This window comes from Rhipicephalus microplus, chromosome X (assembly GCF_043290135.1).
Source record: "Rhipicephalus microplus isolate Deutch F79 chromosome X, USDA_Rmic, whole genome shotgun sequence".
Taxonomy (NCBI): domain Eukaryota; kingdom Metazoa; phylum Arthropoda; class Arachnida; order Ixodida; family Ixodidae; genus Rhipicephalus; species Rhipicephalus microplus.
Window position 1 is genome coordinate 323,896,183 of NC_134710.1, and position 17,412 is coordinate 323,913,594.

Below are 17,412 nucleotides of genomic sequence, written 5' to 3' on the forward strand. Positions count from 1 at the left end.
TTTGCAGCAGCCGGTATTGTAGCGCAGCACTGCTTCATGCAGTGCTGTTTCTACCGCGATCAAGGATGAGTGTTGTTCCTTCGGCATCAGAGACCACAGAATGGAGTGGAATGATTCTGATGCATTTTGCGTCTTCGCTCCCAGGCAGCGCTGAAGAAGCGACTTTTGTGACAGTCTTTCGTAGATGGGCAGCATAGCTGCAGCGACATAGTCCGGTAGGCTGTGTTTATGTTTTGGCTGTGGCTCACGCTTTGCCTCTGCAGCTCTATGGCGGCACCACGATTGAGCCCCCTCTGGGCAAAGTTCATGGTGAGGGTCCTGGTCAGTCGATGTGACGTGGTGATATGTTGCCATCACTGCATGCTGCATGGCTGTTAGGTCAGTTGAATTGTTTCTCAGGGCCCAACCATAATATCCTGTCAGCTTTTCAATGAGGGCTTTAGTCAGCTTCCCCTTCCCACTCAGTGGCTTATCACTTTTCTGCACAATGTTTCGAAGAGCACTTCCAATCCTTTTCTGAACATAGTTCAGACATTCCTCTTTTACAATTGGCACTAGCCCGTACACATTCTCTTCTGTGAGGGCAGCGAAGGTACGGCTGTCTCCGTCAGACACAAGAGTGGTGTACCGCAGGCCATGCTTGGATACAGACCGCCCAAAGAGAGTCAAGCCTGCCTCCACTTCCATGCTTCCCGATTTTGCGTCTGTGTTTTTCTGGCAAATGTGGTGCTTCTGCCAGCTTTCGTAGGCTGCATCTCCAGGTTTGGGCCCTGTTTGGCATCCAAGGCAGTGGTTTGAAAGAACTACAGCATCCAAGATGAGACCTGTAAAGAAGTCAATTACCGATCCCACTCCGATGTGTGACCCCGCTTATGCCATGTGCCATCGTACACTACGGTGATGTCCTTGCAGAAGCTGGGGTCCATTTCTTTATATGTTTTGATCACTGCTGTGGCAGAATCAGCATAAAACTTCTCCAAAGCGGTGGCCTCTGGCTTCCTGAACGTCTCTTTCAAGTGCTTTTGAAACGTCTTGTGGTGAAGACCTCTGTAAGAGACGTTCATGGCAGCCCAAAAGTCATTAAGAGCTGTTTGCCCCTTGCCTATTTGCTTTATAGCCATTATGGCGCGAACATTTACATCGAAGGCCTGCGTGTCCTTTTTGCGGGGTGATGTCCATAATTTATCGACGGTGCCACAAGAGGCGCACACGACTTCAAGTTTTGTTGCAAGTCCAAGCTTGGTGCTCTCTCGGACAGTCATAGCACCTTTCAAACATTCTTTGCACACTGTGCGGCTGAGCACGACGTTAAAGATGTTCATTTGAACGAGCGAAAAATGTTCGCCCTCACTTGTCACTGCAGGTGCAAGAGCCGGCTGCATCAGTTGAAATTTCTTCTGCGTCGCCGGCGTAGACTCGAGTTCAGCGCGAACGGCGTCACGACGTTTCGCATTCGCATCGATTTCTTCCTTCGTTAGGAAACGCGTCCGCAGATGAAGCGACGGTCCACTGACGCTCGATGGCGGCACCGATTCAGACGAAGTGCTGGGTCCGGCGATATCAGAAGCACTCGGTGTCACGCTCGATGGCACCGATTCAGACGAAGTGCTGGGTCCGGCGATATCAGAAGCACTCGGTGTCACACTGGATGGCATCGATTCAGAGCACGTGTCGAGCCCGGCGATCTCGGAAACACTCGGTGCATTTGCGGCTCCAGCCACACTCGATGTGTCGGATTCTCGACTGGCAACAGCCGACAACACAGTTCCGTCGCTGCAAGCGTCTACGCAGTCGGCACCCGCAGCAGAATAGCGGAATTTCGATGATCGTACAAGCCGCATAGCGCGCCTCCGCGCACCGGACTTCCGCACTGACTTCGGCTTCGTTGCCGGCATCGCCCGCAACAACAAAGACGAAAGGCACAGAACTAGTGCAAAAAAAAAAAAAAAAACGAGAGAAAATGATCGAAAAGATAGCACAAGGCGAAGAGCGGCTCGTAAGCAGACGTCTGTCGAGGCGGACGGAGCAGAGAGCAACAACGAAGCGAGCGCGCTGGACGCGCCATCGAGAGGAGCGACCGCCCCCGCTGCTGCACAGCAGCCAATGGCGGGCACGCTTTCTCCCGCGAGATATGAATGCGCTGCTCTAGCCAATCAGCGCTCCGCATCGCATCGCGGGAAAACGCCAATAGCGTCTCAACTGTGCTGCCGACACCATTTTGCAAGGCGGCGAACGAGAGAGAAAGAATTCACGGTCAAAACAACACCAAGATGGCATGTAACGACCGCATGGTCCGGGAATGGCGCGCGCGCGAAGTTTGGTTTGATTTCGGGATTTGCGCCTGTTTTGGACGTTGCGGCGGCCTCGAAAATAGTATTTTTTTTTGCACTCTGCGGTTGAATTAGGTGCTGATAATTACAGAATAGGTAGTTTATGAGACATACAACCCAAAAATGTGGTTTTTCAAAAACGGACTTTTTCGCGATTTTTCGGTTTTCAAGGGCCGTGTCCCCCCTTAAGCACTAAACCAATACGAAGTTCGCATATGTGGCCGGGAGATCATCAACGATGAAAACCTGTCAAGCTTACGTAAGACCACGCACTGGCAGCAAAGGCAAAAGCTCATGTTATAAAAACGTAAAGGGTTTTAAATTTACGAATGAGGTAGCAAACGCGATACCTGTAGCAAGCTCGATAATGACGCTTTGTCTGAGAGGAAACTGTCAAGCTTAGTTGATAAGGATGGGATGGCACGTGCCCTGATGAGCCGCCCGCAACAAGAGCAACGCTAGCGATGCATACACTGTAGTCGCATCGGCACCGGTGAAAAGGTATATCCGTCGCCCTCAGTGTCGCGCAACGTGCCGGGGTCTTTTTTCCTTTTTTTTTTCTTTCCTCTGTCTTTTGTTTGTTCCCTCTGTGTCCCCATCCTCCACCATAATGACCTCATCACTCGCTCCTTAAGGGCCCACCCAGCGTGCCTCCTTTCAGAAGCGCACTCTCTATTGCATTGGTCACAAAGATTTTACGGCAACTGCATTATTACCGGTCTTTCATCTTTAGGAACTGCCCAATAAGCGGTACGCGTACAGTTTGTGGGGTTTTATAAAGGGTAAACGGGACCGCACTGTAAACGCAATGTAAAAAAGACCGCACTGTAACCGATTCTGCTCCATAAGCGGTTATGCTAAAGTGGTCTACACTGTACAACCTCCAATACATCGCATAGCTTGAACTTGTCGACAGTGATGAAAATATGTTTAAAGAACTGGTACACTGAAAGATAATGAGCTACTGCAGATGAGAGAACCATACTGAATACTCATACAGCAATAACTTCATCGTGTAACTTACATCATTTCATAGTTACGTCTGATTGTTTCGGGAATTTTCGGCTTGGTCACTCGCACTGCTTGCACAAATAGGCCAGGTGCCATCACATTGAGGTCTCTCTGCAGGGCAGTCTTCAAGTTCTCATCAATCTGGTCTGAAATCGGAGAGAAAAAAGAAGTGTGCCTATGACAATGCACATTCAACTGATCCAGATTCTGTTGACAAATGCTGTGAGTAAATTAGAATGAAACGATCACTCGCTGCTCCCAACGGTCTGCCTTTGGTTCCCGAATTTTCGGCGGTACAGTTGGAAAGCAAGCAGTTCTTCGAGTGCATAGCGAAGGTCCATGCCAGCCAATATCGCCAAAAAAAACTGCATGGCTATAAGAATGCACAACTAACAATGATGATGCAGGTCAAACTGAAGTGAAGCATAAGGTATATTTTTACTACGCTTTTACCCAAGTACGAAAACAACTCGACAACTAGTAAAGTGCCTACATTAACAAATAACATTAACATATGTGTCTGCCGCAAAAAAAAAAAAAAAGTCCGACAACTTATTTGTCCTTTCTTGCGACTGTAGCAAGTCTACGAAGGGCGTGCAAGACGAGCACCATATTCTTAGGCTCACGTTCACGAGGTTCCGAGAAATGTCGCCATCGCTAATGTATATCATTGAGGTGTCAGTCGCAGATGACCGCACAACAGCATTTTCTTTTTAGCCATGCTTTTATTCCCTTTGGTCAGCTGACACACACACAAAAAAAAAGGTGCGAAGTGCTCCGGCCCATCGTCGCGAGATCGTTGCTCTAGTCGGCTCCTTTGTCGGGAAGGACTGCCCTCTTGAATGTTCTGCAGCGCCAACGAAATAAGGACACTCGGTACACAGGTGATCGTATTGCTTTCTCTATTAGCGCCGGTGGGGGGGGGGGGGGGGCAATTACAGTAAAGCTGCTTTCCCCCTCTGCCTTCTTAATAATACGTCTAGTACATAGTACGAAAAAATACAAGAGTTGCACTGGTCCTCGTCAATTCTGTGTGTGTTGTGTCTACTTTTTACGCTGGGCAGTTTAATATTGAAAGTCCAACTAGCCCGATCCCACACATCTGCACTTTCACGTAATTCGAAGCTTGTGCGTTCGGATGCCACTGTCGAAAAGGGTGCTTTTTTCCCCCCTCCATTTTGATTCATTTTAGTTTATGTCATAGTTATTGTATGTCAGTTATAACTTATTTGCATCCTTTCTTGCCACTTTAGCAAGTCCACGAAGGGCGTGCAAGACAAGCCCAATATCCTTAGGCTCACGTTTACAAGGTTCCGAGAAATGTCGTTGTTGCTAATGTATATCAAAAGGTGCGGCGATAGCGTAGTGGTTAGAGCATCCGCCTCGCATGCAAAAGGTCCGTGGTTTAAATCCCGGTGCCGCGCATTTCTGAACCGGATAAAAAAAAATTCGCGTGGTGATGGAACCGCATTAAGAGGCCTGGGGAGCAGCCTCACCGGTAACCACTGCCGATAACGCACTCCCTCACCAAAGGAGGATTGGCCACCCTGGTGCAGTATCTGGTCAATACCTCCCACATGCATACGTCAATTAACTCACAGCCCTCAGTCCCCAGCAGCTGCGAAACAACCGAGCACGGCGGTGGTCAGATCTGGAACGCAGCAGAGGGTGCTAAGAATCTCTGCATCCGGACAGGCCACCATTGGAACCTGAACTTGGCGACAATGCTAGAATCTTATCTAGTGAGGGAAGTCTAGCTGTACTATTCGAAGAGCTAGAGGGTGTTAAGTGGAATATAATAGGGCTCAGGGAGGTTAGAAGGACAGATGAGGCCTATACGGTGCTACAGAATGGGCACGTCCTTTGCTATCGGGGCTTGGCTGACAGAAAAGAACTGGGAGTGGGGCTCCTAATTCACAGAAACATAGCTGGCGACATAGAGGAATACTATAGCATTAATGAAAGGGTGGTAGGTATCGTAATTAAACTGAATAAGAGATACAAGATGAAGGTGGTACAGGCTTGCGCGCCTACATTCAGCTATGATGACACTTCAGTTGAAAGCTTCTATGAAGACATGGAATCGACAATGAATAAGGTAAAAACGCAGTATACTATACTAGTGGGAGACTTTATTGCAAAGGTAGGTTAGAAGCAGGCTGGAGACCAAACAGTAGGAGATTATGGCATCGATACTAGAAACGCCAGAGGAGAGCTACTAGTAGAATTCGCAGAACGCAATAATTTACGGATTTTGAATATCTTCTATCGAAAACGAGGAAACCGCAAGTGGACATGGAGGAGCCCTAATGGCGAAAATAAGAACTAAATAGACTTTATAATGAGTGCACACCAAAGCATCGTGCAGGACCGGATTAACTGGCGGAACATGGGAGAGGCCTTTGTCCTGCAGTGGACGTAGTCAGGCTGATGATGATGAAGTTCTGCTTAGACGAACACTATCAAAGGCTGCATAGTTCGGACTTTGCAGATTGGTGGATACCTTTGGACTTGCAAAAACGTTGGCATTATCTCACTTCAAGGGGTATTAAAGTTGAAAGAATGCAAAACACAATCTGTGTGACCAGAGTCCTACGTAGGAAATATTGAGTGGACACATGAGAATCGGGGTGGGGATGGGGTGCTCTGTAGTGCACTGCCACATGCAACAAGACCAGTGTAAGTTTCATGTCCGAGAGGTGGGCAGTGGTGCGTGGGCAGTTACAGAGATGGGCACATGGTCAGAACAGTGGTTTTGCCGCCCACGGTGAAAAAAAAACTGTGTGCTACGGTGTGTTTTATTGGCGCAATTACTTTTTATAAACCAGTAAGTTGGCTTGTTGCGAAAGCTGTTCTGTATATGTAGATAACATCACTTCACACTTCCCACATCTAATCTTGGAGGAAACAGAAGCAGTGGCGAATATGCATCTACCGTGTGCATTAATAAAGTTGCCGAAGCACATCAAATACAATGTTTTGCACGTGCCCCCTAGAACAAAAAATGACAATATAAAAAATCTTTAGCAGCCACTGCTGGCCCATTTACCATGTAAGTAAACATACACAAAAATCTAGACATTAAATTTCACACAACTCTTAAATTGGGCAACCCATATTTCCACTATGAAATGAAGAATCATTCAGTTGCTACAGGGTAATGCAGGCCCAAAAATTCAAGCTGTGCGAATAGCAAAATTTTGGGTGCAAAGCACAGATACAGTTAGTGCGAATCAAAGCTAATAGTTTTTGAATATGTCCCCAATATTTTTCTAATACTTTCAAGGAAACTAAAAAAAAAAAAGTAGCTGCGGAATCCTGAGCATATTTGATGTTACAGAAGGGCTCGGCAAAGTGCTGTAAATGAGATGTGTTACAAAAAGATAATGCAGGGGCTTAAGTGTGTTTGTGCACATCATTTCGTGAAACCAAAGTGCTGTCGATAGATAACACTTCGCACGTTCTCTTGCATTTCCTTGTCAAGGTACGTCAATGCTAAGCCTACAGTGTTGGCAATAAACTTATCACAGCTATGTGTTGCAATATCAGTGAAGGCAGTGTTGCAGGCTGCTGCCACACTGCATCCACAGAAGTTGAAGCTCAATTGAAGAGGCTGAAAAAAGCATGCCCTTCTGGTTGAGAGTTCCTCTTCCACTGCCCCTCTCTTACTCCTTGGCTACAAGTGCTTTTTGAGGTAGTTATCGGTGCTGGCATTGGTTGTCATGAAAGTGGACAGATGTCTTTTTCACATGGCTAGTGTGAATGCTCAACAACTTCATGTTTTTTGCGAACCTGGTCAAGTAACATCTTTTCGTTAAAATGTAGATCAAAACATGCCCATAGACAAGGCAATTCATTTTTCACAGTAACTCTTATACCTGGTGGCAGCATGCTGTCTGCCACGTAAAACGAAACTGTGCTGATAGCTATCAGAAGTAACGTGGGCGACATAACAGGCTATATTGGTGTGAGTCTTGGTAAGTACATACTTAACCATTTCTGAAATGACATTGACGAATTTTATATCGTAAGCTGGCTTCACGACACCAAAACATTATTCGGGAAGCAGATTTCACAAAACGAGTTCATAGAGTACGAAAATAAAACCAGCTTCATGGCATTAGCAACAACCGACCACCAGTGGCAGACATAGTGACATCATCTCTACGAGATGGTGATGGAATGCACTTTCATTAAGTTAGTCGGCAGAACCTTATTTCGTGCTCAATTACAGTCTGCCACATGCAACAATGGGTAAACTGGGGCGCCTGCCTCCGCTGTGTGCGGTGTGTGCACAATACATATAGCTTGAACTTGTGCCTCTGAAGTAGGAACCTCTCAGCAGCTAACTGTGTGTGCCATGTTGACTATGTGCTTGTTTCAAGACGGGACCTGCATTTCATACATAGGGGAGCTTTCTGTCGATGTGCTCACAGTTCTGATCACATTGATCGATAACAGTTTAACCTATTAAGTAGGTGACCATTACCATGTTACTGCATGTATGAAACGTATGGATGTCCACGGCCAGAAAATTGAGGCATGTTACATATAAGTTCATGCTATGCTCGCGCCCTGCTTTATTGCAGCTGCTAACCGACAATCCTAGGTCTGAGCTGTTCGTGGAAGGTGTAACTCGTGGAACTGTGAATGGAAACAGGCTTGTCCCACATGGCCCTGAAAGAGAGCCTTCGTCTGTAATAACCATAAACAAGCATGCATTACTTGAACGCATAAATTGAAATTTAGGTTTTTCATGCTTTGCAAATGTGTCATTCTGCATAATCAACACAGCGTACATACCAAGCTATGGAGAGATTCCTAGCTCAGATGCACAAGTCAGGGCGATATGTATTGTACACATATTGCACACAGTGAAAACGGGCACCCCAGTGTCCTCATTGTTGTGCATGGTCAATATAGTGCATCTATTGCACGGCAGGGAGATTCCCTACTCCTGACACAAAATTAAATGGGATCTGTTAAAGAAAGTGCTCTGCCTTTTCCGATGCCATTCAGTTTCCCCAGTAAGTGCACCGTCAACAAGGCACACATAGTTACGGAGATATTTTGAACTTTGAAGACCCGAGTCCTGTGTATTTCAAGACAGTGCACACAGTGTCCGGAATTATAGGATGTCATTCGATTACCCCAATAAGTGCGTTATAGCATGGGGATTTCCTACTTCTGAGACACGGTCGAGTCCGATCTATTCATTGCAGTTTAGTGCATGCAATGAAAAAAGGCCCCAGACTTCTCAAACATGCAGTGACAGGTAATTAAAACAGCCGTTATCAACAGACTGCACAGGCACTCGCGAAATGTATAACGGATTACACAGGAACCTTACCAGAAAGCTGGAACTACAGGGGCAAATTCAGCCACCATATGTTGAGGCAGTCCGGCAACATTGAGCCCCCCCCCCCCTCAATAGGACAACCGATTTTAAGCAACACCAAACAGAACCCTGGTGTCTATTTTCAGTGCTCAAAACCTGCATCAATGAGGGGTGCGAACTAAGGAACAAGGTGTTCAGCTGTACATTGACCAGGATACAAGCCGAAAATGGGAATATATCTGGAACTTGATGACAAGCTTGCAGACATTCTCAAGAAGCTCCATCCAGCCCGAGCATGTCAAGGTAAGAGCTCTTAAAGCGGCCCGAAATCAAGACACTGAACGAAAGGACCTCCCAGCCGTATAACCTTAACTTCCCATAAAGTGCGCTATGCTAGTTTTTTTTTTTTTCTTTTGTGATCGCTACCATAGGGGCGTGCCATAGTTTCAAAATATCTTTTAGAAGTGCTGTGATGTGATTGCTACAGAATGAAACTATTATTTTATTTTCCTGGTAGTTTGTATACTTTCAATAGTCAAATTCGACGGTGAATTGAGTCGAATAGCAAAAAAATATTTGAAAGTTTGAATTTCCATTCACTTCTAAATGCTGAACAGTACTACTACGCTACCAAAGACATTTTAAGATTAGCCTATTGCATTGACACATTTCCCTTAAGCTTTAAACTAGAAGCCAATTGACATTCTACCAAAAAGGGCCTTTGAATTAATTACCCTCTCACCTCAGACTATGCCGACAACACCACTTGTCAATCCAGTGAACATTGCAACACTTAGCAGTGATTGTCATATTAAAGAGATACTGAGCCTGATAGAAAATTCCGGAGGTGAGATGACTTGTGGGACAGATTTGTTTAGACACACATATAATCCAAGATATATCAGTGGATTATATACAATAGAACATTTTTAAAATTGCCCTGCCGCGGTGGTATAGTGGCCTTTAAGGTACTCTGCTGCTGACCAGCATGTCGCAAGATCGTATCTCGGCTGGGACGGCTGCATTTTTGATGGAGGCGAAAATGCTGTAGGCCCGTGCACTCAGCTTTGAGTGCATGTCAAAAAACCCCAGGTGGTCAAAATTTGCGGAGCCCTCCACTACAGCGTCTCTCATAATCATATTTTGGGACGTTGAACCCCACATATTGAATCAATCAACATTTTTAAAATCAATTTTAAAGTGCCCGTCGCACCACTCCACGCAAAACACACTTTAGGTTTCCGTGCAAACAACCAACTGCCCCCTGCGTCACGAGTTTGTGTTTGCTGCCACGATCCTTGCGAGCACTCTCTCCTAATCGACCTTTTTACGAAAAGAGGGGTCAGACCTGTACAGCAGTACGCTGCTTTGGCAGTACATCCTTTAGGGGTTATGCATATTTCCAATGCCTCAGAAAGGATTAGAGCAGCACCCAGGAGGCCTTCATTGAAAAGAGTTGTCAATGTGGTGCTCATATGCATGCGTTTTTGAGGGCTCATGACGTCAGCTATGCTACTCAAAAACGCCTCTGGGTCCTGACCAGTCTTTAAAACCAAAACTGCGACTGTGCGCTGTGATACCGTCTCCAATTAATTAAGTGCCGTACGCTTAATCAAATAAGCTTTTTAGCCATGATAAGAGGGCCCTCAGCAACCTATTGCAACAATAAAAAAAAACAAGATACAAGTTTTTTGTGTCAGTGTTCCTTTAAAGTGGTCCTGCAACACTTTTTGAGCATGGTCAGGAACCCTGCCAATCGGTAGTAAAGGCTCTCGTCAACACGCGAGCTAAATATTATAGCACAGCACGCCAGCTTGGAATTCAGAATTATCAAAGTCAGCTAAAAATTGCTTTCTCTTCTCTCAACAAATCACGGAACATGCCCGACAATCGCACGTAGTAAGCCCGTCTATCAGCCATTGGCTGATTTGAACAGGGTGCGCTCAGTTGTTACAGAGATATCAGCAAGAGGCCGTGGCTTGTCCTCGCGTGCGCGCGCGATCACACTGGAAAAGTCACGCATTCAAAGGAAAAAAAAGAAAAAAAAGTGCTCAAGGTTACGAGGCGCGCGTGACATTTTTCTGTGGCCCTGCCATCACTCCCTGCTTAGCTTCCAGCACTTTCGTTGGGACGAGAGAATCGAAATTGCAGCATGCGACAAACCTTTGGAACTGCACTCGCGCTGGATGGATTCCTAAAATTGTTCTGCCGTTGAATTCGTGAAGCAATAAGCTCTTCCAGTGAATTCATTGCATGGTTAGTTAAAAAAGGGTTTCAGGGCCCCTTTAAGCCAGCTATTTAAGTGCATAAGATACCTTATAGCACAAACATCCTCTTTCATTTAGTCATTGTTCTCTTTACTTACAAATAAAAAGCATGGAAAGCTCACCAGAGCACCCCAAGCTTCCAGAGAACTTATAGCAACTACGGAGGCTGATTAATCATATTCACTAGTGCCTAACATGTAACATTTTTCAGCTTGTAAATTTGTTTACCCAGCCACTTATCTACGAGTCGTTGCACTATGTAGTAAAATTTTTTAAGTGTCCACAACTAGAAAATGGCTATGGCACCAGGTGCTTTCCACACCACTTACTGTGTTTCATTATCTGATAAAATAAACATGAACAAAAAAACATCCCTAATAGTTAGACTAAGTGCAGTACTCGTGGATTGAAACAGAACAATTTAGGACTATTTAACATACATAATTTTGTTTCCACCGTCTTAACATTGTGTTATATGGGCGTAATTTCAACTTGAACCCATAGATAAGAGGCAACATTATCTTTACGAACCAGATTTGTCATGAGATCATTCGGTTATTTCAAGTAATTGGGCATACTAGTTGTTACACTAAAAAAAAGTGAAGTTCTGCTTGAATTCGTGAGTACTGTACATCCAATGGATCGCAGTAAAGGCATATTTACCAATGCAATCGCTCTTGTGACGAGCGGTACCTCCAATGCAGACAGAAGAAAGTGCCAAGTGCGATCACAGGTTGTGAGCATGCAAGCAAACTTTATGAAAGTTTCTGGCAGAAAAATTTTTCTAGCAGTTTCTAGCAGTCAGATATACATAACTAATATGTCCCAGAGAATGTACGACAACACAAATTTTATTCAGATTTGTCCTCTGGTCTCCTTTTGCACTGGCTTTCCAGCATTCCTACTAGAACTGTGGTGTGTTGCTCTGACAGGCAGTAATGCCAGGCTGATTTCAATCCCCAAGCATGACAAGTCCACCCGATATACCCTGCTCATTCATAATGACTAGTTTTATTCCAGTACTTTACCACCAGACTACTTCAGCTGGAATTTCTTCTGCAAATGCCATGTCACATCATGGATGTTTTTCAGAAGTATCCCAAAGCCCTGGAGTGACTCTATATTTGCTCCTCACCTGCCTTAAAAAGAACTACTGCTAGGTATAAATCTAGTAGAGGCGTTCAATGCCCTTGAAGAAAGCAAAAAAAAAAAAAGCCTTCCCCCGGTCAGTCAGCAAGTCAATGCACCTTCTCAAATGCACTGAATTTTTTTCACTACAATATGGCAACAGTTACTGCTCTTCTGGAAATGGCGTTGCCACCATCACAGTATCCCACCACATCATGGATTGTTTAGCTTAATCGTGGTTTCTGGTAAACGAAGATAGCTTCACAGCAAGAAGTCCCGCTATAAATTTTCTAAGTATGGTGTACCTTATCCTTCAAAACAGTCTGAAGGACTGAAAAGAGATGATCTCAAACAGTAATGAATAGCACAAGGAACGTCCAGCTAGCTTTAAAAAGCAACACTGAAGCGAGCTCATAAAATAACAAAGACAGTGAAAGCAACAAGGATGACTGAACAAAAGTGTTATAGCGAGCTGCCCGTGGTCGTACTTCAGCTTACCAAAATTTGAACTTACCAAACAAGTTTATGTAGACTTCCTGGAGATTGTGGACACTGCAGAACTGATTTAGTTCATGATGAACCTTATTAAAAATCAGTGTCTTGTCGTAGTCGGCAGTGTAGTTCTTCACCATGTCGTAGACTGTAACAGAAACTTCGCATTGTGAGGCTGCCTCGGAAGGCTCAATACCATGAGGACTCAAATTTCTGGTAAATTTACGACAACTCTACTAAAATGAAATTTGCAGGATACGTTCAGTTTCCGAGCTCTTTAAAAATGATAAAAGAAGTCCTGCGAAAATCTGAATAAGCATATAGGCCGTGATGAACACAGCCTTCAGTTATGAAGGGAGTTTCAAGGTAAGTACTGCGGCTTGAAAAGCTAAGTGTGCACTATGCTAGTGGCAAATACAAACAGCTCCGTCAATCAGACTTCCCTTGTATGTGCCAGTCTCCTCATTAATTTTTGCCATTGTTCACCTCCCTGCAACTCGTACTACTCAATTCATCATACTTCAGTTTGTAAAGTGAAAAATTCAACTGCAGCCAATGTGAAATTTAAAAAAAATGAAAAGTCAGTACAGTAACACGCCAATGCCAATATATTAATTAGAGTAAGCCATGAGTAAACCTATTACTTTAGCTAGTGGTATCAGGTAAACGGCTGTTTATACGATGCATTGCAAAAATATGCATGACATTTCTCGAAATAAGAAAGGTGCAATACATAATTGAGCAATTTTTTTTTTTCTGTTGCTTTAACCGCACAGGCAAACATATACACAAGTCCCATGTAAGTAACTGAGACAATCACGAAAGCTATAGTAACTTTATACTGTACTACAAGGCTATGACTAGCCCAGATGTAAGACATGAAGCCTGCCCACTGAGGTGCCATAAGTGGTTTCAAGTAAGCAAAAGGCTTACATGGCCAATTTCAGCCGTCTATGGAATTTCAGACAATTTCTGAAATGAAATTGTCTGAAATTATTTTTATTTATTTTATAAATAAATAAAAATAAATAAAAAAAACAAAACAAAAACCCAACTGCCTAACAGCACATCTGTCATTTGCCGAAAAAATGCCCCAAGTTATTAGCCTCATCGTCAGCAAGGCATAAAGTGAGTGAGGCTGCTTACTTCATGCTCACATGACGGTGAGGCAAAAGCAAGAATATCAGTGATAGTCGTCTAGTAAGGCAACGTCCCTCAGTATAAAGACACGAAAACTGGGGGATCCTAAAAGAAAATAAACTGAACATGACAATAGTACTCATTAGCAGTTAGGCGTTGGTTTCCTGCATAAAATTACCTGGAATTCATTAGATTATAAAGGCAGCAAATTCGTAAATATTATGAGCATGAGGTTTCCAACAGTACTAGTTAAAACGTTACAGTCTAATTCTTACAGTCATTTGTACAAGTATTATCTCGAGTTATTTTAAAATGTGCAGCCCCCGTGGAAAGTGAGGACCGCAAAGTCCAGTGATTATTTGATGTTTCCTTTTTTTGACTTTCGCTCATTTTCTAAAACACCTAGTAGTACGCAACAGTGATACAAAAAGCAGCTCACTTTGCAACAAATAGCAGAAACAGTGCAAATGCAAACTTCACAGTAGCAATTTTTCATAATTAGTGCCTTTATTTTGTATCTTTTTCTGACCTTACATTTACGAGACATCAAATACACCAATGCAGAGACTCAACTTAGTCAGCTAGCAATGATATTGTTTCAGAACTTAACATTTCACATTTCCTAATGCCAAGCAAGCCTCTATAGACCTTTTCTTAGACGGCTCCCTGGGTGCTGCCACAATCCTCTCTGGACTTCGCTAAATAGTCGTGAGCCCTCCAAAAGTGCATTACTGAGGCTGTGATGTCAGCCTTTGTACTCCTGTGCAGAGCCCTGTATGGAAACGTTTGTTTCCTCTCCAGTGAACAGGTCTATAATGTCTCTCTTAAGCCTGTTTTTGGCTTGCTTTTGAAATATTTCACTATAGAACAAAGGCAGACACTTGTATCATTTGCAATAGTTAAGTGCTTTTCGTGCACAAAATGAGGTTGTGGGTTCATGTAACAAAAGTTTTTTTTGTTGTTCAATTAGCAAAAGTGCTGTTATAAAATGGATACGGAAGTTTTTCTTTCCACAAAAATCTTTGTGATGTCGCATGAGCTAAAGAGACAGTGCTAATAGTGGATGCAGCAAACGAACACTGCAATAGTTAGAACTGTTGGTTCAATTTTTCTCATGTAAGTTGCTCTGATTCATCTATTAAGACACTATGAAACTGGGCGAGGAATGAGCATGCCGCTGTCATCACCCACTTTGTGTAGACACATGTGAGAGTATATAGGACACATTCTCTGCTCACAGCAATTATAACTGCTGAAAAGTACATTAAGATATAGATGAAAACAGGTTTTTCAAATTCTTACCACTGTCAGGGCTTAGGATGTTCACAACCTCAATTCTGTCGAAGTAGATCATGACCCCACCACTGCAATTAAACATTAAATAAGCAAGCACCACTTAAGCAGGCCACCTCAGGAACATGTGTCAGCAATAACACTCCTGCAATTAACAAGCTCACTGGGAGGCTTGCCACACATATTGCCAGCGCTTAGTAACAAGCACTAATAGAAAGTTGAAAGCCCTACTTAGAGCATAATTTGTTTAGTTCTACCAGCATCATACTGTGGATCTAAGTAGCAACAAATGGAGCTGTCCCATTGTATTGAACACAAAAGCAGGACCTTAGCTAATCACATGTTTTTACAACCTTTAAAACTAGGAGCAACAGAACCAGAAGCAGCAAAATGCAAACATTTGGAAACCCAAAGGAAGGATGAATGTCCCAACTTAATGTTACAGCTGTTATGGCTTGGATATCCAACAGGCGATGCACCAATGAGGAAAGTGGAGAGGCAGCTGGCCCTCTAAAATTTTTATGAGCCCCTCCTCTACCTTCCCACCCTTTCTCTGAAAAAACTCGATTGCCCTGGGTGCACCACCAGTAAAGAAATCCTGGCACCGACCCTGCTACCTAACAACTCCTACAGTTACTTCTGTGCCCATTCCACCAAGCTATTAGAGTAAAAAAAATGTTCAAAACAATAGCTAACGCTTCCCTGGTGGAACCTAATGATCTTTTTTTATTTAATGTTTGTGGTACTGCAGCATTTACTCCAATTCAGTAACTTGTAGCAGTTACTGCTTTTCAATAACTTGCACTGGATCCATCGAAGACATATTTTTCTTTCCAACTTCAGAGTCTGAGTGTGACATGATATGCTGAAGTGCTCGGACTTCACAGCGTAGCATATGCAATATTTGTATGTTTGGTACGAATAAAACGCAATGTCATCTTCAACGACAAAAAGTGGCAGCAGATGTTTTAAAAGAAACCTTCAGGAGACCTGCTGCTTTTTTTCATGCGCATATTACTAGGTTTTTAAATGTACCTGGTCCCGCAGGGCACATTTTTAACTTCATCTGTTTGGAGAGTTACCTGAAAAACAGACAAATAAAAAAAGCTTGCGATTATTCACAAATTACTGGTTGCACAGATATATTTGGTCATCATTACGATAAAAATTTAAGTTGATAATCGACTATTTACCTCAGGCCAGATCATCCTATACGTGCACACATATAGAGTGGGGGAGCATAGCTTGAGACTCACTACATTCAAATTACTACGCAAGGCTAACTTACCTGAATTGATCGATAAGTGGTAATGAACGGGATCATCATATGAAATCCTGGATGGCTAGTTTGCTTAAGCAGTGCGCCTCCCTGGTGAATAAATACAATATTTCATTAGATAATGCAACACAACATATTTGCCAATGAGTCGAACGCTAGCTCACCCGGTAATAAACCCCAACATGACCTGAAAGAAGCGACAAGAAAAACTGTTAACTACAGCAAGCTCATCTGCTTACCGTACTGCAGGCATTACTTCTGCTAATTACGTAAATTAAGTCAAGATGGTCAAAGGGGCCATAGCGGCCGACGCCTTACCTTCGTCAATTTTGTGCAGAGAAAAGTTGACGATGAGGAACAATGCAAATGCACATATCAGAGCTGCGACTCCTGAGTTTGGCATCTTACGCCTGCAAAATTGTATCAAAGAATGCACCAGTTTCCACATATCATTTCACGAGAGAAAGCACGAGCGTTTACTTACCAGGCAAGTTATTGTGCCACAGCTAAATCTAGGCTTGGTTACCTACTGAACACTGCTAAACGCACATTTAAACTTGATGATTCCAGACTAGATTTCAGGAGAAACAGAACATGGAAATTACAAAAGAGAGAACATAACGAAAACAACACGATAACATTCACTACAATGCGCGCTCGCCGAACGCGTGTTGATCGCTTCCTTGGCCCTAGAGCGTGCTTGTGCCGGCTGCGACTCTGTCTGAGACTCGGCTGGAATCAAATTTTGTTTTCGATCTGAATGGATTGACTCTGGCAGAGCTTCCTAGATTTCTTTTGCCTGTCGGATGAGCGCAAAACGCCCATCATTTTTGGCGGCGCTACCTACGTAGGGTTTAGGGTGTTTGTATTCGGCCTTTAAGATTAGCAATTTTGGCGTTTGCAACAAATTTTGAAGGCTTTGCCTTAAATTGAATAAGTTGTCTGTTGAATGACAAGGTCACTTACGTTGGGTTAATTATAAGTACGTTTACGCCTTTTAAAAACTTTTTTACGTTATTTTGTTGCATATAAGCTCCAAAAGCAAAAAAGTATACGTGAAGACAATCCCTACCCAGGTGGCGCCACTACCATAGTTTTGACGATGGCCGTTTTTCAAGTGACCGCCAATAATCC

General features: G+C 43.7%; 1 protein-coding gene across 2 annotated transcripts in view; it reads right to left on the minus strand.

Annotated features, from left to right (window-relative positions):
• The window catches only part of LOC119161281 (erlin-1), a 74,933-nt gene extending 57,974 nt beyond the window's left edge, over positions 1–16,959 (minus strand). The window contains exons 1-8 of one of the 2 annotated variants that reach the window (XM_075879599.1): positions 16,763–16,959; positions 16,597–16,688; positions 16,443–16,465; positions 16,288–16,368; positions 16,035–16,081; positions 15,009–15,070; positions 12,589–12,714; positions 3,355–3,487 (exon numbers count right to left, since the gene is read on the minus strand). In XM_075879599.1, coding sequence (XP_075735714.1) covers positions 3,355–3,487; positions 12,589–12,714; positions 15,009–15,070; positions 16,035–16,081; positions 16,288–16,368; positions 16,443–16,465; positions 16,597–16,681 — 557 coding nt within the window. In that variant the 5' untranslated portion in view covers positions 16,682–16,688; positions 16,763–16,959. Of the gene's footprint in view, positions 1–3,354; positions 3,488–12,588; positions 12,727–15,008; positions 15,071–16,034; positions 16,082–16,287; positions 16,369–16,442; positions 16,466–16,596; positions 16,689–16,762 lie in introns of both variants that reach the window. The other variant, XM_075879598.1, reaches the window with a different exon arrangement.
• Positions 16,960–17,412: the final 453 nt, after the last annotated feature.